At 39.1% G+C, this 24,194-nt stretch overlaps 1 protein-coding gene across 2 annotated transcripts in view; it reads right to left on the bottom strand.

The window, feature by feature from the left end:
* Positions 1 to 983: 983 nt before the first annotated feature.
* srbd1 (S1 RNA binding domain 1) overlaps positions 984 to 24,194 on the bottom strand; it is a 74,295-nt gene continuing 51,084 nt past the window's right edge. The window contains exons 17-21 of one of the 2 annotated variants that reach the window (XM_012865012.3): positions 15,452 to 15,558; positions 14,212 to 14,379; positions 12,073 to 12,222; positions 3,287 to 3,471; positions 984 to 1,818 (exon numbers count right to left, since the gene is read on the bottom strand). In XM_012865012.3, the coding sequence (XP_012720466.2) occupies positions 1,526 to 1,818; positions 3,287 to 3,471; positions 12,073 to 12,222; positions 14,212 to 14,379; positions 15,452 to 15,558 (903 nt within the window). In that variant the 3' untranslated portion in view covers positions 984 to 1,525. The remainder of the gene's footprint in view (positions 1,819 to 3,286; positions 3,472 to 12,072; positions 12,223 to 14,211; positions 14,380 to 15,451; positions 15,559 to 24,194) is intronic. The other variant, XM_012865013.3, reaches the window with a different exon arrangement.

The raw sequence follows: 24,194 nt of genomic DNA, 5'->3' as shown, positions 1-24,194 counted from the left end.
TTAGAAGCCTGGTTTGTCCATTAAAAATGTAGTTTTGGGAAAATATTCCTGCTAAAGCACCCACATCCATCCAAGTTTCCATCATCTGTCCTAAGCTGTTGCCCTCAGATGAAATGGAGTCCGTGATGGCGAATTATCTGTCCAAGGGGTAACGTGTAAATAATGAAGAGAAGGGGGCCCAACAACAAACCTTGGGGAACACCATGAGTGACAAGGAAGGTATGGGACGCAACATTGTTAATGGAAACAAAAAGGTAACGGTTGGAGAGGTAAGATGTGACCCAAAGGAGAGCTGTACCGGAGATGCAGATGGACTGAAGACGGTGGAGAAGGATGGTGTGGTCTATTGTATCAAATGAGGCGGATAGGTCAAGGAGAAGGATGGATATGGAACCAGAGTCAGCAACGAGGAGGCCATTGGTGAGGGCAGTTTCTGTGCTGTGGTGGATGCAGAATCCAGATTGAAAAGTTTCAAACAGCTGAGCGGTGTGAAGATGTTGGTTGGGTTGGAAGATGATTGAGCATTCCAGGGTTTTTATATGGGTCTGAAGATGTCAAGGTGATCACGATTGAGGCCAGTTTTTTTCAGGAGGGTTGTAATGGTGGCAAGTTTCAGTGGGGATGGGACGGAACCGGTGATAAGTGAAGTGTTTATGATATGAGTTATTAGAAGGACTAGGGTGAGAAAACAGGTTTTAAGGAGGGGAGACGGAATGGGGTCAAGATGAGAATTTCATGTTTATGAGAAGTTTGGTGGTGTCTGAGAGGGACAGGGGAGAGAAAGAAGTGAAGCTGGGGGATGTAAGAGGGGAAACTGTTGGTAGTTTAAATGCCCTATGTGTATATTTTATTGATGGCCATGATGAGTGTATCGAAGCTTCTGACTGACACAGTAATGTTAAGATTATCACACAACTCCATATGACAAAACTGTTTAAACCTCATTAACATAGCATGGTGAGCAAGTTTAGAAACAGACAACATGGGGTAAACAAAAACATTTATTGCCTAATTATTAAGAATAGTACAAGACAAAAAAACAAGAGTCCACGCTTTACAGCTATCTGTGAGTTAGTGAATACTAATAAAAAATACTCAAAACATCTTATTTTATAAAGACAAGACAATTCAGTTGAAGCACAAAGCTATTAGCATCACAGTTAAAGTGCTAGTTATGAATTTCCTCTGTCATCTAGATTACCAACCATTTTGCTTAAATTGTTTCAAATGAAAAAGCGACGTGAACATTTTAAGTCTTTAAATCTGAAAATTGTTTGGGTCTGTAGGATCTCAAGGCTGACACTGACAGACACTGAAATGTGTTTCAGTTGTAAAACAACTAACATTTCCCATAAATAAGGCAGATTTCCTGTTAAAGCAAATATATTTGCTCTGCTCATAAGCAGCTAATCAGTTTGTATCCAACATTTCTGTAAACATCTGGAGGTAATTTGTCTCCTATGTCTAACTTCACGTGACAGGCCCAGTCCCAAGTGTGGAATATTCTTTAAAGGAATCACCAAATCTACTGGAGGACCCTAATCAGGTCCAGCCCAATCCGTCCCCGCTGAATGTCGACGTTGAGGACTCTGACCTCAACCCGCTCCCCAGGGCCCAGAGCCAGGCTGCGGCGGCGTTGGCTGACGGGTAGCTTGTCCAGGGTGATGTTGCTCTTGTGGATAAGGCCAGAGCGGCCAACGCCAATGTCGACAAACGCTCCGAACAGAGCTGTGTTGTCCACTCGGCCTGTCAGCACGGCACCGACCCGCAGATCGCTCATCGACACGATGCCCCGTTTAAAGTCCGCCTGCCCAAAATCTGCCAAAGAAAGAGCTCAAATCAGAGGATACACGAAAGTTGACACACTTGTAGGGTATAAGGCCAAATAAATGCAGTCAGACTGTGTGGGGGTGGGAAGAGGGAATATGGAAAAATAATAAGATGGGAAGAAATGACAACAATACCACACAATACCAGGGGTAACCTGACACTTGTGTCTTCGTACAACCCTTCCACATTTCTCAGTCTTCTGTCCATCCATACTTTCCACTGGGCTTGCTCATAGGATCTGTTTTCCTTTCGGTGCCATTAACACAAACAAGGAAGGCTTGCGATCCAGGAAATAGCCGGTACAATTATTCTCTCTCAAACCCCTGATTTTATGCGGTAGCTTCGGCCCATCTGTTTATTCAGCTGAGCTCTGGCTAGGAGGCCAAGCAAAGTGTACTGCAACCGAATAGGGCCAACCCCAGAGTGAACCTTGGAGTTGCGTTCCGTAATTTTAGGAAGAGTTGGCCAACGCTAAGTGGCTGTACGGGCTGGACTTTCTCTGGGTTACATGAAACTGTAAAAAGAAAAAAGAATAAAGGGATGGAAAAAATACTCTTCCAGCTCAAATCCAAGAATAAAAAAAGTGATATTTGCAATATAAATCGGTTCTATAATACCACATGACATATTACTATTATTTATGGGTTTTTTCCTATATTTATTCTTTGAAATCATATCAGTTGTGTGTTGCAATGACTAAAGCTGAAGTGATTGTATTTATTTGTCAACATAGATGCCTCAAAAATAACTTGTAAATATGAATGCTTTTATTGAATAATAGCAAAACTAAAACTAAGGTTGTGTTTATGTGTGCCTGAACTCAAAAGCCTGAGATTAAGCAGAAAAACAGCTTTTACTGCATTTGTGCTTGCTGGCCACTTGGTCCAGCAGCAGAGTCTGCTGGACCCATCACACGCTGTCAGAAAGACACAGACTGGACTGTTGGGTTGCAGAGAAGGAAGCCGCAGCACTGTCAGAGCCGATCAAGTTACGCCGCCAAGACATGGCTATTATAGTCCAGGCTAGAAAAGTCAGTCAGTGTGTGTTATAACTAGCAAAACATTCACAAAGGAGGACAAATACCGCTTTGATTTTCTCTTAGCCGGCGGGGAGCTGTAAAAGACATTACGACAGAAAGATGAGAGACGACGAGAAGCTACTCTGACTGCGAGATTGCAGAAAAGTGACAATCAACTTTTGTGTGATCCAACATAGAGGTTTTTGTGCCCAGAGCTGAGGCTTCTGCACAGGATTTTAAGCAGCAAGGGGAAAAACAGCTGGGAGAGAGTCCAGCTTACTTTGTTAAAGTTAGGAATGAAAACATTTATTGTGTGCCGTGGAATAAAACAAAAAAGTTTAAACAAATATGTATTCACATGAACCTAACCTGATATAAACATATATATGTGTGCGTGTGAGAGAGAGTTGTGTCGCTGTGAGCAAAAAAAAGTCTTACTTTGTCGTATGTCAAAGCCAGGTGGCTGCGTCAGGCCATCTATGATGAGTTTGAGGGTCTCAGGGGTGGTGTCCACTTTCTTGGCCAGCTCTTCGATACAACTTGTGTTAACCTTGCTCTCCACACAGTGTTTCAAACCTGCACTGCCTATTTGGTCCACACTCCCACCCACAAAGGATAGAAATCTGGATAGAAAGGAAATGAGGACATCAAGGGATTAGGGCTTCATCATTCAGATTCGTATTTTATTTCTTGCCACAAAGGATCACAAAAACAATTTGATTGAAAAAAAAAATTTGTATTCATTTTTTAACCTTTATTTTCCCAGAAAAAGAAAGAGAAGGACTAATTTGCATCCATAAGTCGGCAGTCCTTCACAGGGACGCACACCACACGCAGACTCACACCTTAAGGCTACAGTATCTATAGAGACCAATTAACCAAACAGTAATATTTTTGGACTGTAAGTGAAAGGTTGGGAGAGCTCATGCATCAATTGGGAGAAAATGCAAAAAAGCCCAGCCTGGGATTCAAACTCTGGACCTTCTAGCTGCAATGCAACAGTCTAACAACTGATCCACGGCACTACCCGATCTAACTCCTTGCCGCATTCTGCTTTGCCAGTGCACAACATATCGGCTCTTCCATTATGATGGGTGCAACGCTAGTTTAGGCTCAACGAGTAACCATGTTAAGCAGCTGATAAGCAAAATAATTGTGATTACACTTTTTCCACTGACCCGATAGAGCAGGGCAGGAAAAGGTCGTTATGAAAGGGCATTAGTGATGAAGAAGAAAAGACTGGTGAGCGGCGGCAGAAACAAACAAAATGACCCTCAGGATATTTACAGGGGTACACCTTTCTAGGACTTTTTTTCTTCCAACCTAAAGGACATTAGTAGCAGAGACTTGTGACCCCAGCTACTGCAGTTTTTAGTATAAAAGATAGCAATTTATTTTTATTCATTTATCAGCAAAGTTCAAATCCTCCATCCTCACTGAACTGCACAAGTAGCCCTGTTTGACGCCCCACTCCTTGTCTTTTCTCCCTCATTCCGTCACCAAGCATAAACAGTCAGTGAAGCCAAGGAGTACAACAGAAAACACGCTCACATGTGCAGACCCTAACCCCCACATCTAACACCTTTATCTCAGACGCATCAGGCCCCAGCTGTAGAGACGCAATGACCAGCTGAGCTCTGCCGGCGATTTCTGATCTCTGGTCGTAAAAAGCTTCAACGTGCCAATAATGAGTTCATCAAGTTCTGATGGCCGGTGACATGTTCACTCACTGAGCAACATTTGCCTGTTGGAACAATAAAGTTTCTATTGTATAGGAACACCAGACGCAGGTAGCAGAGTAAAAAACATAAATTAAACAGGGCAGCTTTGATGTCATAGCCCACCGGGAAAGTCAACTAGAAGAACAGCTGACATGACTGTAAGAAACAGTTTCCTTTTAAATTGTTTCCTCTTTCATTTTTATTTTTATACGGCTCACTGACACTAAAAGTATCAATTTTCTAGTCCTTTTCCAGCCGTAAGTGCTTCCACACCACAGAATATTGTTGTTAGCATCTCGTGTTAAAGCTCAGGTATGTTGTGTTCACTGATCAGAAAAAATGTGAGAATTTTGAGTGTCCAACTGGCCTGCTATAGGTCACGGTCCGTCAAACTGAAAATTGTGAGATTCTAGTTCCCATGCACCGGTGGCATCGGGCCCTCTGTCCACCACCAGCAGGCAATGCGGGTGAAGTGTCTTGCCCGAGGACACAACGACAGAGACAGTCAGAGTGGGGGATCGAACTGGCAACCCGCCAGTTGCAGGACGAACTCCCTAACCTCTGTGCCACCGTCGCCCCTAAACAGTTTATAACAGTATAGGTGGGTACGTACTGATAAAATACAGCTTGTCCAGGAGAAAGACTCTTTATTCCTAAAAGAGCATAGCAGGTTAAGCAGGTTAGGCTTTGGTTTGTAAAGCTGCAACAGACCAAACCTCAAGACTTGTGGAACAAACTCATTTGGACAGACCAGACTGAATTGGAGATGTTGGTTCAGTAATTCACTTAGCAAAAACAAGACAGCATTTCAACAGAAGAAAACAATATCCACTGTTAAAGTGTATCTCACCGGCGATTTCTCAAAATTTTCTCAGGGCCGTGGTTATGATTTTACATTGGGGTGAGTTACACTTTAACAGGTTGATGGAGAGCTGATTATATAGCCTCATCGTTCCGGCTCAGAACTTGGGACACATTTGAGTTTAGAATGACCTCTTCGGGATTAGGGCTGGAAAATTAATCACATTTGTAAAATAATCGCAATTAAAAAAAAATAAAACATTTCAAAATGGCACAGGTCTGCAATTTTTGGCTATGTAACAATCACTGGATCAGACGGCGCCTTTAGGTGTGGGTTATATGGTTGAAGTGGGTTTGCCTCCACATGGAAGGGAAGAGAGCTGCAGCAGTGAGATAATCTAATTCTACTACTTGTTTTACAGTTTATATAATCAATACTTTTTTTACCAGAAACTTTCAGGAGTCTCACCACAGCATTAAGTACTGGTCAAACTATTTAATACATAGACTTGTTTGTTGGCTGCACTTTATGTTCAACAAGGATCGATGTCCAACTCAAAAAGCTGTACTACTGAATAATGAGATTCTGATTAAAAAAACAGTTACATTTCTTGTTTAAAATAGTCCTTGCTTACAAACATATTTATTCATAGGCCATTTTGGTTGTTTGTGGTTAATGCAGAGGAAAGTCAAAATTAATTTGCAATCGTAATATTGGTTGAAATAAATCGCAATTTTGATTTTTGGCAAAATCCTACAGCCCCTATTATGGATATCAAGGTATTCCTTGAAATAAAAATATGAGGGCATTTTTCTAGGAGCTGAATTATGGAAAAACAAGGTCATTTTCTCCAAACACTTCAAATATGTGAAGACCTGGTAAGACAAGATGTACTCATATATCCATTCTTAAACTGAGCACCTTTAAACATCTTGAGGCAAATTATTAGAAACCCTTATGAGCCTCGGTGACGTGGCTGTAACTTGACCAATAATTAATTTATGGTTAAATATTTCCTCTCCTAAAAAAGAAAAAAAAAACAAGAAGTAAAGTTGAAGAAATAGAAATAGGCCTCCATTATTAAAAGCAGCTAAAGAGGGAGAGTGAGGTGCTTTCTATTTCCAAAAAACACTTTTTATTCATGTCCTGGTAAATCAGGTGCATCCACAACAGGCTGTTAACGCCCTGACACCTTGTCTCCGGACACTGCCTCCGCTGTGCTCGGATTGGACGCCACGCCTGCCAACCACGCTTGTATAACTTTATCCAACCATGATGTCTCACCCCATAACGTCTAGACAGTCGCTCAAAGTTACAGAGCTTGAAATATAAATCCAAACTAATTAGCTGCTCCGCAATTTAAACAGACACCGTGGCAAAGTGTCCCTACATCCAACGTAGCACAAAGCAGTAATGGAAGAATGAGATAAGTGTGGCTGTGGGAGAATGGTGCACACTGCGTATATTATTTACAGCAGACACCGGGCACAGCTGGTGATAGACGTGAATGCATGTGTTCACTTGCGGACCAGTTGGGTAGCGTCCGTGATGGATGTCGCTCGCTGGTAGACTGACGCCAAGCAGACCCCGCAGCTGTCCGGCCCGTGATGGACAGAACAGGTGGACGCAGATGTATGTATGCAAAGTTGATTCATGTACAATGCTGCTCAGAAATGCTCAATTGGCAGGAGGAGGGACAGTTTCTCCGCTGTGTACAAATGTCTCTATGAGCCACTTGTCTGCAATCAGTGACCGGTGGAGGGATTTATCCTGAATCAATCTGTCAACATCGGTAAGATGCATACCTAAAAAATAGTAACAGAGTATGCGCCAGAAATGGATTAGCGGTGAGAAAAAAAAACACCTCTGGATCAAGCTGCGACGCTGAGGTACACTCTCGTTTTTTCTGTCTGAGCTTCTCATCTTTCCAGCCATATATCCCCCGACCGAAAGAGAAATGGTTTTGTCTTGATGGCTTAGCGGTCGAGGAGGCCTTCGGGAAGGCATCCAGGCGGGGAAGGAAGGTTGAAATATGTTTCGAGCTCAGCAGGGCACATTTTGTACGTCTCAGGCGGTTCATCTTCAGAGACGAAAAATCAGCTAATTTAACAGCACATGGTAATTTATTTTAGTCAAGTTTAATAAAATCCTATTCCGTTTTTAGTCACAATTTAGTCATGTTTAGTCATGACTAAGTTGTAGTCAACCAAATCTTGGTTAATTAAATAAAAATATATTTGAATAAATAATGACATCATAAAGGAGTGTATTTAAGAGCGTTACCTCTCTAAGGAAAATCATTTCTTCATACTTCTGAGAAGCAGAATGGAGTTGGAAGTGAGTAATCTTTTCAAATACACAGACACAGATTTACTGTAGTCATCCTAAACAACCTTACTTGTCTCAGTGACATTAAGACGCGCAAATTGCACAGATAACTAAAAAAATAGGAGTTGTAATGCAAGCAGTACAGTTTTCTTATTTGTAAAATCTCTTCATTGTGGATTCAAACGTGAAATGTTCCCTTATATGTGCTTTCATTTTTTCCTCAGCTTGGTATTTCCTCACATTGGTCCAACAGCATCTAGCTTATGGGTTTATTAAACCTGGCTAAATACAGAAGCAGGTACCAACATCCCATCACTATTACTGAGAATTAAAGAAAATATATACATCAAGAAAAAAAGGATGCGAAACCTGAATTATGATTTGGATCTAGAATGATCTACTGGTACCTTTTCTACAAAAATCACATTGTTTGCTTCTTGGAAAAATGGGTGTTTAATTTATCAAGTTTTTACTTTACATGAGCAGGTAAAAATAAAGTAAGCACAATACATTGTTGCACATTTTAATAAAAAAAGGGGGGATTGTTGTAGCCCAGTAGTATTGTTGGTAATTTTGGCCTGTCTGGCAAACAGGTTAGGACAGAGCTGGTCTAGCTGCAGATCACGGACAGAAGCTCCACGTCTTACCGGCCGCAAAGCATCATTCATTTCCTAGCGCTCAAGAAAATTAGGTATTGTTTATTTCTCCAACTCGTCCCGCCTTTCAACATGACTAAAATGAGCTTATTGGATTTCACCTCTTTCCAGCAATATGATTCTATTTTAGTTTGCTGAAAATAAAAAAAAAAACATTTTAATTGCAGTCCTATTCATACAGCAGGAGGTTTTTAATCCACTTTTCTTCCAAAAAACATACTTGAGGAAATCTATGATAGAAATGCTATGTTAAGAAAATTTATATCAGAAGTGTCCAGTACAGAACAAAGGTTTTTAGTATTTTAGCAAAATTCAAAGCTCTTGGGAAACACAGAACAGCTTTATTTCTACTGAGAAATTATTTATAGGTGGACCTCTTAGGTGTCTTTTGGAGGCAGCTGGTGCCAGTGGGGATAAACGGGAGATTAACAAAAAAAAAAAGCACGTCACACTTTTAACAGTTTGCCGGCCTGTCACAGCGTCCAGATGAAATGCTTTCAGGCTCACGGCTGAAACATGACCAAAAGCAGCAGAAATACGTTTGCAAGGTATGAATTGTTGGTGTCGAACTATTTACGACCTTTGCTGTCAGGTCCGCGTGCTTTTCTCAACTGGTGATCTAAAAATAGACCATGCCTGAAATAGGGAGGGAGAGAGAAGAAAATCACTGTTCAAGAAATATTTAGGATCAGTTTTTGAACTCGAGAGGCAGTGTCCAGTCAGAAAAAAAAAAAAAAAAAGCGGACGCTCCCCATAAACGTGCCTCCGCGTTGGTCATCTAACTTTTCAGCACTGTTAGTGTTTAAGAGAAACTGGAAATTGAGAGGCTCGCACAACTATTAGCCGTATACTTCTATAATTATTGCCAACACGGTGTATGTAGGTATGTGCCTGAACCAGGGGCTGGAGCTGGGTGGGCAGCAGGGTAGATTTTATCCAGGCCCTCAGCAAGGACCCGCTCTGTCTTGTGTTTGAGAAATATTGGGCCCCGACTGTTACTTATCAGGGAACTATTCACCAGACTGGTGCCAGATTACCACTAATATTACTGCAATACTGGAACGGACTCAAATATTTTGCAACAGCTTGTTAACAGATGTAACAAAAAAAAAAAAGAGAGACAGAGAAAACGTTAAACTCCTCGTTCCTCTAAACGTCAGTGCTGTCTAAAGAAGAAGACTTCTCTTCTTGCAGAAACAAAGCGTAATTTATAAAAGAAAGGTGGACAAATTGCAACTGTGCGTTTGTGTTTCTGCTTTTTGCATGTGTGGGTATATGGTTTCAGAAAGGCGGCTGATGTGTGGGCTGCGAGCCGTAATGGAGGATCTAGTTCCCCTAATGTGATGAACATGATATTCCTTATAAACCATGAAGACACAACACACACGAATGCTTACATACACGCGCACAGCGTTCCTTCACAATCCTCCCTCCGAACCTGAAGATTTCATTGGCTCTAGGTGAAGAGCAAAAGATCTTAGAGATTTGGTTGCATCGTGATAATAAGAGGAGTTTATTTGGTGCCATGTCATTTAATCACCTTCTAAGGTTCCATCATCTTATCCAATTCAAAACGACACACTTTTCCAAACTAAAATTTAAATATTTCCTGACATTTGATCAATTTTGCGTATATTTAAATGCCAAACATTTGCATGGTTGTGTTTAACTGTCTGTATGATCCACACAAAACGAAGCAGAAAATGTTAAAGATGGCTTCCTAAGCTCCAAAGTGAAAGAGGCCTTTTCAGTTTTTTCTTTCTTTCTTGTTTTTCATTTTCTGGCACTTGAACCAAATTCAATCAGCTCTTCTTCAAAATCTGTATCACAATTATTATCAAATCCTGCAGTAAACAGAGATTCTTTAAAGCCCATCTTGTGACATTCAATGCCTTTATTATGTTCATGCAAATATAAAGGAAAAAATTATGTTTCAACACTGTTTGGCATCGAGACACGGTTTAAATACCTGATCCAAGAGGGACTAGACGCCTCAGATGCAGCGAGACTGAACTTTTTAAACACTTAAGTGAGTGTTCACTCAAAGGTAAAATGTAATAGTATAAGCGCAATAAAATAGTATAAATTTGAGGTGATCTGGATTCAGTTGATTGCCAGTCCCAAACTAATTTGCTTCAGTCTATATCCAACATTGGACAGAAACTGCATGGACTGATACTGTAGTAGCAAAATAGAAAAAAAAAAGCTGCATATATAGTTTACAAGTGGTGAAAATTAAATGGAAAATTTTAAACAAGGGATTTAACATTACACAAAGTCTTGAAGATGTTTAGCATCTTCGCTTCAGGTTCACCATCCATGGGTTGAGAACCGTCAACCTCTGGCTGGAGGTCAGGTCAGGCTGAACTCATTTTAACTCTGCTATTCATCAGCTTTGTCTTCATGTAGAGATGCTTCAGAATCAGAAATCACCAGTCCATCATAGTATTAACTCAGTCAGCTTTTGATATTGTGATAATAAAGAGTAGAGAAATGGAAATATGAGGAACGGCTGGGAAAACAAAAACAAAACAGCAGAAGAACTAATAATTTATTTTTGTACAATTAAAAGCTGACGAGCATTTTTAAGAGATGCAAAATATTTGAGCTTATAATCAGGAATGAGTTATGATTTTTACACAGATATAAACGCTTTAAGTAAAAAGCCCATTTATGTTTTTTCTCAAACGTGAAGATCGTGTTTAACCGGACAGACCCCACACCTCCTCTCTAGCCACCCATGTTCTTTATCTTATTTGCTTTTTTTTTGACATTTGCAGAAACAGTGGGATTTCTCTTTGCACTCCCAACTTTTCTAGGTAAAAGTTTTCCTCTTGATTCGGCAGGATATGGGCACCTTACTGAGCCAAGATAATAAACACCACTGGGAAAGAAAGAAAACAAAATATTCGGAGAGTTCAGGAGAAGGAGATATCTGTCAGCCAGAAAAACATGAAAGAATAAAACTTCATTTTAAAGCCGTGAAGTCATGTGTAGGAAACAAAAGTGTGCGTGTATATATATAGTACAGAAAATAGAAAATGAACATAAAACTGACAAAAAAAAATGGAAAAACAAAGGAAAGCATTATTATGACTATTGGACATAACCCTACAAAGATGCGTAGCAACTTGGCCATAACAGAATGGACATAAAGCAAGAGTCTATCTGCATGAGTGTGCACAGACACACATCATCCCACACACGTACCGAGGCGATTAAAGGCGCATCAACATGAGGGGAGTAACGCTTAAAGCCACTAGTGTCAGAACCTATGTAGACTAAACACAGTTGAGTGACTACAGCTGCAGGAGAAAGGGCTTAAACACCACAAAGACTCTCTCTCTCATGCACGCACGCACACACACACACACACACACACACACACACACACACACACACACACACACGCACGTAGAGCTTTCTGTTGCAGATGCTCAATGTGCTTTTGATAACAGCATCAGCAGCTCTAACAATCATTTCTCACACAAGGACACACGCCGCCATGCACATGCCGAAAGCCAACGCCTCCTTTCTTGTATCCCATGTCTGCGTAAATCAAATCAGAGTCCTCCACCACTATAACCAACACCATATGAGATGGTGTTAAAATCAGCTCCATCTTTGTCTGAACATGCCCGGCCAGTGGGGTCTGCTGCTGTACAAGCGTGGGTGTGTGCGTGTGTGTGTGTGGTGGTGGGTTTGTGTGGGCCTTACCTCTCTGCCACATGGTAGGACTCAGGGTGAATGCAGGTTTGGTCCAGGGCGTTTAACGAGGTCGGTATGTTACCGCCGGCCTTCCCTCTGCCCTTCTTGGTTACCGGTTTCTCTTGTGCTGCTGGTCCAGACTCAGCCGAGGGCTTGGCGCTGTTTTCATAAGACGTGCAATTCAAACGGTTTTCTTTCAAAATTCAGAATCATTTTCGATAATACTGATTTATTTGAATGGCAAACTTGAAACCAGCCTAAGGACACATATTACACTTAAAGACACTTTCTGGGCAGATTCAGGTTTTGCTCGTCTGACCTATAGATCTGCACAGCTGAAAATCTCTTCAATAGACTTCTCTGTAATAGCATCAGCAACTTTTAGATGTTTCATCTGCTGATGTTTTGCACAGGTCTCAGATATGTCTTGGCCGTGTTAGAGACTAAATGGTGCACTTTATATTTTTATATGAGCTCAAATAATTATTTGAGCAGAAACCACTAAACTTCAGAATGGTCAGCTTGTAATCTAATGCTGCACCTTCAGCTACTTTGACAGTAAGAATATACTGTATGCGATTTTCTTTCATGGACACTGGCTCCTTCTTGGAAAATGTTCATTTCAGTCTTTGACGCTGAACATATTCTGAGTAATGGTATTTTTTTATTGTTATTTTGCATGTTATTCTACCTTATATTGAGATATAAAACATCTAAGGAAGCAATAAAGACTCCCAGGCCCAAGGGATGAATTTGTGGTGTGTCTAAACATAACATATAGCGTAGAAAAGAATACATTATTATAGTTTTAGGTCTTTTTTTACTGAAAGACTTTTATTGATAGCACAGCTATGCCAAATGACAGTTAATTCAGTATGTTAATGATTACTTTTATACAGATTTATATAATTGAAATATTATTTTTATGGCATTTTTTTATTAAGGCTAGAGAAAAAAAACTCAAATTCAAAGTAAAAATTAAAGAACACTGTTACGTTTCCCCTTTTTGTTTAATTTGTGTGGATGTAGAGGTTTATTGATGCATACTTTATTCTACACAGACGTTTTTATTTTGGCTTTATTTTTGCCTGATAAGGAATCATTTGTTGAAATCTGTGGTGTGTGGTTGGGTTTTAATTGAAAACTTTGGAATAACCTTATCTTTTGTTTAGAGAAAACACTGGTTCAAAAAATCTTCAGTGAGATGCTTTTCCATGCTTAAAATAAAAATAAAGCCTGTTCTGTTAAACAATGCCTCATAGTTTCCTGAATCTTTTGCACTAATGTTTTTTTTCTCCTCGAGGTCCTTGGTATTGTTGTCTGTGAGGAACCAGTGACAAATCTAAAGCAGTTCGCTTTACCTCTGCCTAAACTGATTAGACGGGGCTGGTTTTGGTCCATAAGACTCTGAACCCCAATAGAGTCCATGCAGCGATGCACAAGTTTACAGACCAGTACAGTGTGAAGCCAGGACTTCCTTTAATAAATCGTTTTCCGTGTTTAGAAAACTAAATATCTATAGCTAAATGAAGATAATCATCTGACACATTATTTCTGGGTAACAGCTTATTATTTATGAAAAATGAACGCTGCCCTTAAAGCTCGCTTTTGTCAGTGAAGAGTGATTGCAAAGGTGGAGTCAATTCTTTCCTTTAATGACATTGGAAAGGTCGTCTACGCCTTCATTCGCTGCCACCAGGACTGTTGCAGGCTCTGTCAGCATTAGAGTGTCACAAATTGGTCGATTGAGGTTTTTCCAAAATGCTGCAGTTCAACTTGGTAGTCCCAACCTGGCTTCTCTCCACTGGCTGCTTGTATGTTTCAGAATTGATATTTGTTAAAAAAAAGTTTAAACCCCCATTTTCATTCTCTGGCTTTTAAATTGGTGCTTTTTTTGTGTGGTGCTATTTTATTGTCTAATATTTTAAGAGTTGGACAAAACTTCTTACTTTTAAACATGCTTTATAAATAACTTCTCTTGAGTTGTGTTGTAATTCACTGCATCAACATATAAATGCAGTTTTCATGAACACTTTGAATATTACAGAATACCTCCAATGAATTAAACTTAGTGAACACATATGTACTTGCTGAATAAAGAGCTTTTTGAGATTCTTTGTAGGTTTGTATAGATAAATCAGTGAGTACCTGTTTAGAGTTTGAGGGTTGATCCTGATGAAGCCAGCACACTGCTGGAAGCTCTTGGGTCCCATGCCTTTCACCAGTTTGAGCTGCTCCCTGTTGATGAACGGACCGTTTTTCTCTCGCCACTCCGCGATGCTCCGAGCTCTGCCTGCGTTCAGCCCCGCTACATGCCTACAGAAGGAAACAACACATTTAGCGGACAAATGTCTGACAACAGCACTATCTTTATCCTGTTTTTTTTTTTTAGAAAACTCCACATGTATCTTAACGCCTAACTCCATCTATCACAGACATTTAAACAGCATGTAATACATGGCTATGACCTGGCCTTTTAAACACAAGAAACGTCCACTCGGTAACATTCAGTGAGCATATTTGACCAATTGTGGCTGAGCAAAGAAGCAAAACGATCTAACACCCAATTAGGTCGATCCTGTTATTACGCACAGCCAGCCAGCCTAAAACACAGTGCTATGTCAACACTACACATAATACCTCAGTCATCAACAAGCAAGTGAGGCTAACGTGCGCGTAGGTATGTGTAGTTTTACTGGTGGCAGGAACGGAAAAGGCTAACTAGCAGAGCAGACAGGTAAACAGATGACCTGGTGGCTCTGCTAAAGCCCACGCCAGCTTCTTTTACCGCAAACTGCAAAAAAGCTCGACTTTTTCCTCTCCTTCTGCTTCCTGAGCACGACAGCCAAAGGGGCTGTGAATGTGTCCTACAATGCCTTACGAGTGATTTTCATGTATTTTTTTTTTATTGCTTATGTTTTTTTTATTTTTTTTATGTGTGTGCAGATTTGCCTAATCCTCTCAGTTTCAGTTAACTCCTGTTAGCCCTGTAAGTGAGGCCAGGCTGTGAAGCGTTAGTCTAAACAAGAAGCTGGCAGGCCACCAGTGTGTGTGTGTGTGTGTGTGTGTGTGTGTGTGTGTGTGTGTGTCTGTTGATGAGTGCAAATGAGGTTTTGCTATGTTGTGACTGCAAAGGGAAAGTATGTCAGATTATTAAGATGGACTATATCTCTGTGTTAGAAATTGCATGGCTTTTTGAGAATGTGAAGAGAACAGAGCAAGTGTGTGAAAACACACACCTGCTGTGAAGGGGTGTGCACTGCCAAGCAGAGGTTTTGGTTTTGTTTTCATCATTAAGATCTGCTACAGTTAAAAGCTGAGCCATTGTCTGTAACTTTCAGGTTTTCAGCCGACGCAGTATTGCATGAATGCAGTGTGTGTGAGCTACCTCATCAGTGTCTCAGAGGTGATGTTGATGTCCACTCCCACAAAGCTCACACACTCCTGCACCACTCCGTCCAGCGCTGCCTTCAGAGCTCCGGCCGACACATCGTGCTAAAGGAACAAATTTAACAAAAAGAGCTTTAAACGCAGGAGAGCTGTGGTACTGCTGTGTACTTGCCCTGCAGTGCTAGATTAAACGGATACATTTAAGCTGAAACCCTAAAATAAACTTTGGTTTAATTTTTGATTGATAAATTATTATAAAGTCATAATTAATTTGTATTAATTCAGTTAGCAGGAAATCTTTGATTTAATAAAATGTTGCACCCCTTTCAAAACCTGCGTGTTATTTTATCTCAGCCTCCTTTTGTTTCCTGCCAGAAAACAAATTATTTCATACCCATCAACTTAACCAAGAAAATCTTTAATTGTCTTGGTAGTGTTATACCATCACTAATTATGGAGATAAGTAATCAATTGTGTTATTTGTTTAAATATTTAATATTTCTTGATTTTTACTGATTGTTATTCTGATCCCCACTTAGCCAATCGACTCTTAAGGGCCATAATATTTTGACCCCTGAATAAATTAATAGAAAACTGAGAGACTTGATGCAGGCAGGGTTTTTAAATAGTCAAACATTTCCTTACACTTGATGATGAAAAAATTTAGAAAATGACTTTAAAGAAGTGGTTGTCAAAGCAGCTACAACACGTCTGACATGTAGGTAGGTTCAGATATTTGGTGTGAAATGCCCCGCAGCAAAAAGCTCTTATTCATACTCAATAAAGATAAAACTGCCAAACCTGTGAAAGTGTAACATGGCAAAGTAGAGAAAGGACCAGAGCGTAGCAGAGAATAATCAGAAAAAAATAAGAGGAAAGGGTCTGCTATGGGGAAATACATTAGAGAGTGTTTAGTTTGGGTCAACTGTCTTTTTTGCTTGTTAGGGATCATGCTATTCTTTAAAATGCTCATACAATCATATTCTTATGTTAACTCTAATAAATAAAAATCCTCCCAGTGAGCTTCCATCCCTCTTCACAACCAACCTTTCAATCTGGCAGGCAAGTGAATTTTTTCCGTATTAAGGATTAAGCAATGTGGTCAAAATGAAACGAGAAGAGAGAGGATCTAAGAAATCCTGTGAGATATAACAGCAGTACTAGACGGCAAGAGAAGTAGCTAACTGCGGGACGTCACCAGTATTTAAGAACTGCAGCTGGAGGCTGATGCCTCAGCAGCGGTTTGAGGATTAGCTGAGGCTCCAAAGTGAACTCCTGTAGAGCTGTTGTATCCGTGTGTCACTGTGACGGTGTGTGTGTGTCCTGTGTGTAAATGTGCCAGAGAGCAGCGTGAGTTTCCCTGTAACATGATCGAGTCTTGAACAAACACTGACTTGTAAACAGATAACAACACAAGCACAACCCGTCCCTGTCAGCAATGGACGAAACAGAGGGGACAGAGGGGGAGGGCAAGTCAGCCGGCGGTATCAATACACATTACAACTCCTTAGCTTCCTTGTTTTTGGTTGATGTATGACTCTAACTAGTTAATTATTTTATTTATCAGGAGTCAGATATCATTTTTATAATTTTATAACAAAATGTCCTTATCACAAAATAAAAGACAGGACAGCCACATGGTTTATACCCATCACTAATAATAAAATGCACAAAACTACTGTTGAATCTACAGCTTCATCTCTCACGTTCTCCCTGTCCATGCTTTGCTTTCCCTAGTAAACATGGGCCGGCTACCGGTATCAAGATACAGCAAGGTTTTAAAAAGTTTCAAATCCACCAAAATCACAAGTTTAAAGCCTTTCTAATTACATTCTAGAAAAAGTGCCGGAGGGAGCTGTGTTTTTTTTTCTGGCCTGTGTGGAACGTGGAGTAACACAGCCCTCACTTGTTGCTGCACCCCGCCAGTCAGCTGGCTGAAATATGGCTTTTACATTTTTCCCTATAGGCAAAAACAAATTCAACTCATTGGAAATATTTCCGGTCACTAAATACAGTCACCGCGCGCAAACTAAAGGAACATCACCCATTCTCCTTGTTACGGCAATCTTGTATTATAGTTGCTAAGCTATGAGCGCCATAGCTAATGAAAAGCTGACGGGCTGGCCTCCCAGGCAGATAGCCCAGCTACTTACAAACCTTTTTAATAAATGAGCAGACCAGTAAAACAGCCTAATACTGTACTTAACAAGTAACTATACTTGAAAGCTACTCTTTAATTAGCAGCTGTTAAAAGTCTACATCAATGTAGCAAAAACTGCAAAGTATAGATTACATTATTTGAACTGTAGCACTCAAGGTATCAATTTTGGTATGAATAATCATTTTATATTTCTTTTATAACTTTTATATTTCAATTTAACAAAGGTAAATTATGCTACACATATTAGGTAACTACCACGATATTGTTATATTATGGTATTTTTACTCATTCCATTTATTTATTCACACCAAAAGGTCACTAAGTAACCACTGACCCGTAGATGGACCTTTTAGCCACCGGCTAATCTGCAGATTAAATGCTCCGCTTAGGCTCTTCATCTAAAAAGCACCTGAAACTACACTTGACATATATTAATAAAAATGCTATGCATAATAAAACATAGCTAAAAGAGACAAATCTTCCACTTTAAAAGCTATTTAATGACCAAATGTAAGCTTCTATTTACCTAAAACAAATGTCACAACTGAATTAGATACACAATGAAAAACAACAATAGAAAACAAAACATGTAAAACTAGAAGTGAGTGCAGATTTTTAGCTGGAACAAGTCCAAGCATATTTCCTAAAAAACAAATCCCTAAAAATCTAAATATAGATTTTCCTTTTTTTAAATTTCACTAATAACAGAAAAAACAACAACAGTATTCAAAGTAATTTTGATGTTACAGCTGCCTAAAAATGTACCTTGTTTTATAATAACATTTCTTCTTCCCTCTGCTGTAGGGTAAATAGCCTAAATGCATCCTGTTTGATAGCTCTTTGTAATGACACCAAGTTTCAGCAAATACATGAACCGTGAGATCCAAACTGGTTGAAAAATCACGTGTAAAATTTTTGTTAATTTTTGTCAAGACTTAAAATCAGACACTATGCTCAAGCTTATTTAATTCATCTCCGTAACGGTTTAAACATGATCATCTGTCTTTTAATCCTGTTGTTAGCCTTTATTGCTCAAATTATATATCATTATTATTATTATTAATATTTGGTGTGATTGCTTTCATTTGAAGGCAAACTTAATTTGGAAATTGACCCGAACATATGTATTATATCCATTAAGTAAAACATTGCAACAATGGGTTACTTTGTAAAGTACTGCCATAGATGTATATATGTTTATTTAGAGGTAAAAGTAGATAGTAGGTAAGTAGGTAAAGTAGTTACTTTTACAAATTAATGCCAATGCCCTACTTAAATGTTTGCATGGAAAACCACAGAAGCAAAACCTTTGATTTGATTTAAAACCTTTGATTTTTGTCAAGAATAAGAACCCAGGAGCTGGGGAAAACTGATAAAGACAAGATTTAAATAGTCACCTAAATCCTGTCAATGACCTCTTTCAATGACTTGCAGTTTGGTTCTTAGAATAAATGTTGAGCTACTAGAGACAGAGGACTTTTGGAGATAACAAAGAGACTGTTTCAAACAAGGGAAAGCTCTCATAAAGGTAGAGTTGAGAGATTTATGACTTCCTGGGGAGTAAATACAGAAGGAGACAAGTCAGAGATAATAAGAAAGAATGAAGAGGAAATCACCTGTAATGTCACACCAGAAAAGAATGTTTTCACACGAGAAACCTGAAGGTGTGAGCACCGCTGAGAGTTTTAACCTTCAGTGAATGTGTTCTCATATTGCTATTGAACTGAGCAGCATGAGAGAATGTAGGGTATTCTAACTGCACAAAGCTGTAGGTGCATCTTTGTGCATACCTGGGCTCTATCACACATGGGAGTCACTTGCTTAAAACTTGCATGGTCAACAGTCTAGTTTTATTCAACTAAATAAAATCTCTAAAGATGTTTTTCTGACGGTGTACTGAATTTAAACACTGGTCTGAATTTATATCACTAGCACACAAGTTTCTCTCCTGTATTCATCACTGATCCTGAGTGATGCATTAATTACAGTATCTTTTAAGACTTTCAGTAGCCCCTGACCTTTGTTATATTTTAGCACTTTGTAACCACATACTGCAATATATTCAGATGGGATTTTGTGTGAAAATGATCACTTCACAACATCCTAAACAAAACGTTTAAACCGTTAAATGCGGTTATGATAGCATCATGTTGTAGGGATGCTTTCGTCACCTTGGAACAGGAAGCTTATCAAAGTTGATGAAAAGAGGTAAATACAGGCAATTCTGAAGGAAAACCTGTCAGATGTTGCAAAAGATGAGACACTGGAGCGGAAGTTTACCTTCTAACATTAAAATGACCCAGAAGATTCTGCCAATTTAAAATCTGCTCTCCATTCCACACTAACTGAGATTCAGCTATTTTGCAAAGAAAATCTGGCAACATATTCAGTCTCTATTAGTGCAAAGCGGGCGAAGGGATACCCGAAAATACTGTAATTGCAGCAAAAGGAGGTTCTTAAAGGAACTCAATGCAAATGCTCAGCATATTTTTTTCAGATTTGTAATTTGTAAATGAAAGCCATTCAGCCTTTCTGATTCACAACTTGGCCCTACTTTTTGTAATTTATAATACCAACAGAAAACAGGTTGAAGTTTCTGGTTGCAGCATTACAGAATAATAAAAAAAAGTTAACTTTTGTATAGCACTGAAAAGTCTGCTGGCTTAGTTGGGTGACTGTGATTCATGCAGAGAAAATCAGAATTAGAATCAAGTTTAATCGCAAAGTAGGTTTGCACTTACAAGGAATATGACTTGGTGTTGATGGTGCAGATAAAAAATAAGAATACAGTAAAATAAGAAGAGAAAAAGGATATATATACAGAAGCTGTATACACTCAGAACAACATATTGTGTCATTAATACATTATATATCAGGTAGGATGGAAAAAACTGGAATGTTTTTGTCATGCAAGACATATCTGGTTTTAAAAATGCAATACATCTCTTCACATTTAAATAGCCTATTGAATACATTGTGTAAATACAAACATATATAGGCAGGTCAGACTTAAAAGAAACAGCCAAAGAGGTAAAAAAGGAAAAATTTGCTAGAACTTAGAGCACAAAAACGAAAGTGATCAAAAAAAACAAAAAGGTAGAAAATCTGCCACAAACGGGGTTTTTAATGCTGATGCTGGTATGAAGGTATTTACCTCTAACTAAAAACATCAGAATTATATTGTATCTGTGCATCTCCCAACTGACTCAATCTTATTTTTTGTGACTATAAATGTTAGCATGCAGAAGTCTTCAACTGAGCACGTCAAGTGTTGAGCATTTCTGACCTTTAAGGTGACTCTGTTCCCGGGATGTCAAACCTCTTCTCCACCTTTTCCACACTTTCCTATTTGCTTTCAAAAGTTTTCTGGCATTTTTTTCTGTTGATGCGGTTTTCATTGAAATTAAAAGGCAGAGAAAGCGATCCTGAAATTGATAAGTTAGATTTGCATAGCATTATTTGGTTCCACCTGTCAGAGCAAAAACCTCAAACTTATCCAGAACCAATGGATTGGATCCCGATGTGCGAAGGTCATGTTTACATTGGCCCAAAAACCAGGTCAAGTCAGCTTACCAATACACTTCAACAAAGTGCTTCTGTCTACACCACAAGCGCTAAAACTCTGCTGAGTTACCACACGTCAATCAGAGACAGAGAAAAGAGGCATGAAAGGTTTAAAAAAAAAAAGCTGAGAGAAGGGCAGAAAATTTAAATAAACTTTTCACTTTCGTGGTATTTCACTGAGAAGCTGAAAAACATCAACGTTCTTTTTCTGTGGTGCGCTGCCTAACATGAGGCGTGTACTTATAAAGCCACCTCTTACAGAGAAACACACAGAGAGAAACTTTAGAGGGGAAAAAAGGGTGCAAAAGTAACTGCTAAAAGTTGAGGTGTTGACGGACAAAGATGGCAGAAGTTGTAACTCTGACAGCTAACTAAAAAGCCATGAATCTTGTCACCAAGAGCTAAGCAAATACAAGAACGCTGGAGCCAGAATGACTGCATGAGCAAAGAGCCTTAAGGAAGTAATGATGGAAGGTTAACGGTAAAAATGATTTCAAACCTGAGGATCAAATTTCATTAAAGGTCGTTCCATTGCATTCAAAGCGGGAACATGGGGAATTTATTTCCTCGTCTTGCAAATCAGTCAGCGTGAAGGGGAATACGGCAAGGTTGGTTCAGAAATGATTATTCAAACTTGGACGGTTTTATCCCGAGTCGCCTAGTTCACAACTGTATGTAGTTTTGAATTCAAGCATATATTCAAGCATATTTATAAGTTAAAAAAGCTTAGTATTTAAGTAGTTTTTCCTAGCTCTTGTAAAATCCCTGAAATTTGCTATGGATACATTCAAATCTTTTGTTTTCTTGGACAATTTAAAAAGCACATGTACCTAACAAGTGGATAATCTCATAACTAATTTGATTTGCAAAAGATGACTGCAAGCCCTGGGTGTTAAACAACCACAGGTAATTAGCCCTCCACCACCGACTTTAAGTTTTGCACCATTTGTTAGCAAGGGAATTTTGTCTTTGACATTTTGAGTTCTTTGTTTCACAAATAAGTCATCACTTTGCTCAAACATAGGGAATATTCCCAAAGTCTAGATATGCTGCAAAGCTGAGCAGTACTATTGTGTTCTTTCAAGATATAAAAGGCAAACCAACTTTGCAAAACAAGCCAACTTTTCTTTAGTCTTTTTCCAAATTGTACTGTTATATATTTGAACATTTAAGATGCATAGGCTCTTTCTTTCCCAGAACCACCCGGTTGTCATTATGCAATATTTAAACACAATGACCAGCTCGAGAATGGTCATTTCCTGGTTTAACAAACTCAAACATTTGGTTGTTTACTTCTTGCTAAAATTAGTCCCGAACAACCAATCACTGCTCCCTCAGAAACAAACAAGTATTATTTAAAGGGGACATATCATGCTTTTAAGTTCTTCCCTTTCAGCTCTTGTCTCTTTTCTGTCTCTTACCCCTAATAAGGTTGGTACCAAACTGGCCTGAGGCGCCTTGCTGCCTAGAAAGAAGAGGTGAGCTTGTGTCTAGAAAATGTATAAAACATTGGCAACAACGAAGGGCTATAAACATAATTGGAGTGTATTAATTTGATTACACTGTGGTTGTGTGACCTAATGTGGTGAAACTGCCTCCTCTTGTCTTTCACATAATTAACCTGAGAACAAAAAAACGAAAACGGAGTTGGAGTGAACCAGCTCTCACAGGGGTTATTTGGCGTTCAAGTTTTGCTTGACTGACAACTTGTTTAAGGCCTGTGTGAAGTTCCTATGAGAAGCACAATGGATACTATTTTAGGCATGTACGTCTGGAGAGTAGGAGTTTGTCTGTTGGTGCATGCATGTGCACGTCCAGGAGAATTTTTAGCAGGAAGTTTGAAATATTGCTTTTGGGCATTCCTGACAGGTGATGGTAAAAACATAAAAGCTTCACATCGGTGTTGTATAATTTTCACCTGATAGTTAATGAAAAGTATGTTTACCATGTATTAACCCAAATACAGCAAAACACATGAACCCACAGAAATTCTATTACACAGTATTATAATAAAGCATATAGCTTTGGCATAATTTCATGTGTTACTAATCCCAAATTATATATAATGAATTTCTAGTTCTAAATGCAAAATGTGTCATTGATTTTTTTTATCCTGAAGGCTTTTTAAATCTGCATTTTAACCAGATGTTTAAAGGCAAATAAATAAAAATCTGTCTGCAAATTTTAATATGAAATTACAATAGAAAGCCAGATTTAACCATCAATAAGAGGAAAACTTGACTATTATTTTTAACACTTATAAATGTGTGGAACATTTTTATAAAACATACCACTGATCATGCTGGAACATATTTCAATCATGACTAAGCATATTACCAGGAAATAATTAAACAATAATACTAGGATACATTTAAGTTATTATTTTTCCCACGCCTCAATTAGTCAAAGAAGCAGCCATTGTTAACTTTAAGCATCAATTTTCCACTCTTGCTTTTACCTCCTGCTACGTCTGTTCCTGTCTCCCCTCCAGGCGCTGTCATGCAAGGGTGAATGGTGGTACGTGCCCATACAGGAAAGGATCCGCAGCATCATTGTGAAAGTGACATCACTCGCAATATTTACATAAAAAAACATGATATTCAGTACATCTTGGGCATGGATATTTGGAAGAAGATGGTGTTTGACTACTGATTTGGTTAGGGTAGAAATAAATCTGTATCTGTCAAACGGGAAAGCCCCGGTTCTTTTCCAAAATTCAGTTTTACCAAGACTCCAGGTTTACTGATTGCAGTCACATTAGAGGCAAACTTAAACTTCCTTCTCTCACATCTCATGTAACGGACTAATGGACATTTCACACAGGACGCGGTTTGCGCTGCACTTGACGCTGGGTTCAGCACAGCACTGGGTTAAGCAAGTTGGATTTCCACTCTTCATTGATTTAATTGCCTTACGTATCTCATTCAGTTCTATCTGGGGCAGGTTTCTCCACAACTTATAAGCTGGGTATTTCTATACCAGAAAAGAAACAGCTGCATTGAAAGATCCTCCGGCA

This window comes from Fundulus heteroclitus, chromosome 22 (genome assembly GCF_011125445.2).
Source record: "Fundulus heteroclitus isolate FHET01 chromosome 22, MU-UCD_Fhet_4.1, whole genome shotgun sequence".
NCBI classification, from domain to species: domain Eukaryota; kingdom Metazoa; phylum Chordata; class Actinopteri; order Cyprinodontiformes; family Fundulidae; genus Fundulus; species Fundulus heteroclitus.
The sequence above is the reverse complement of the archived record's forward strand: the minus strand, read 5'-3'. Positions and strand labels throughout refer to the sequence as shown.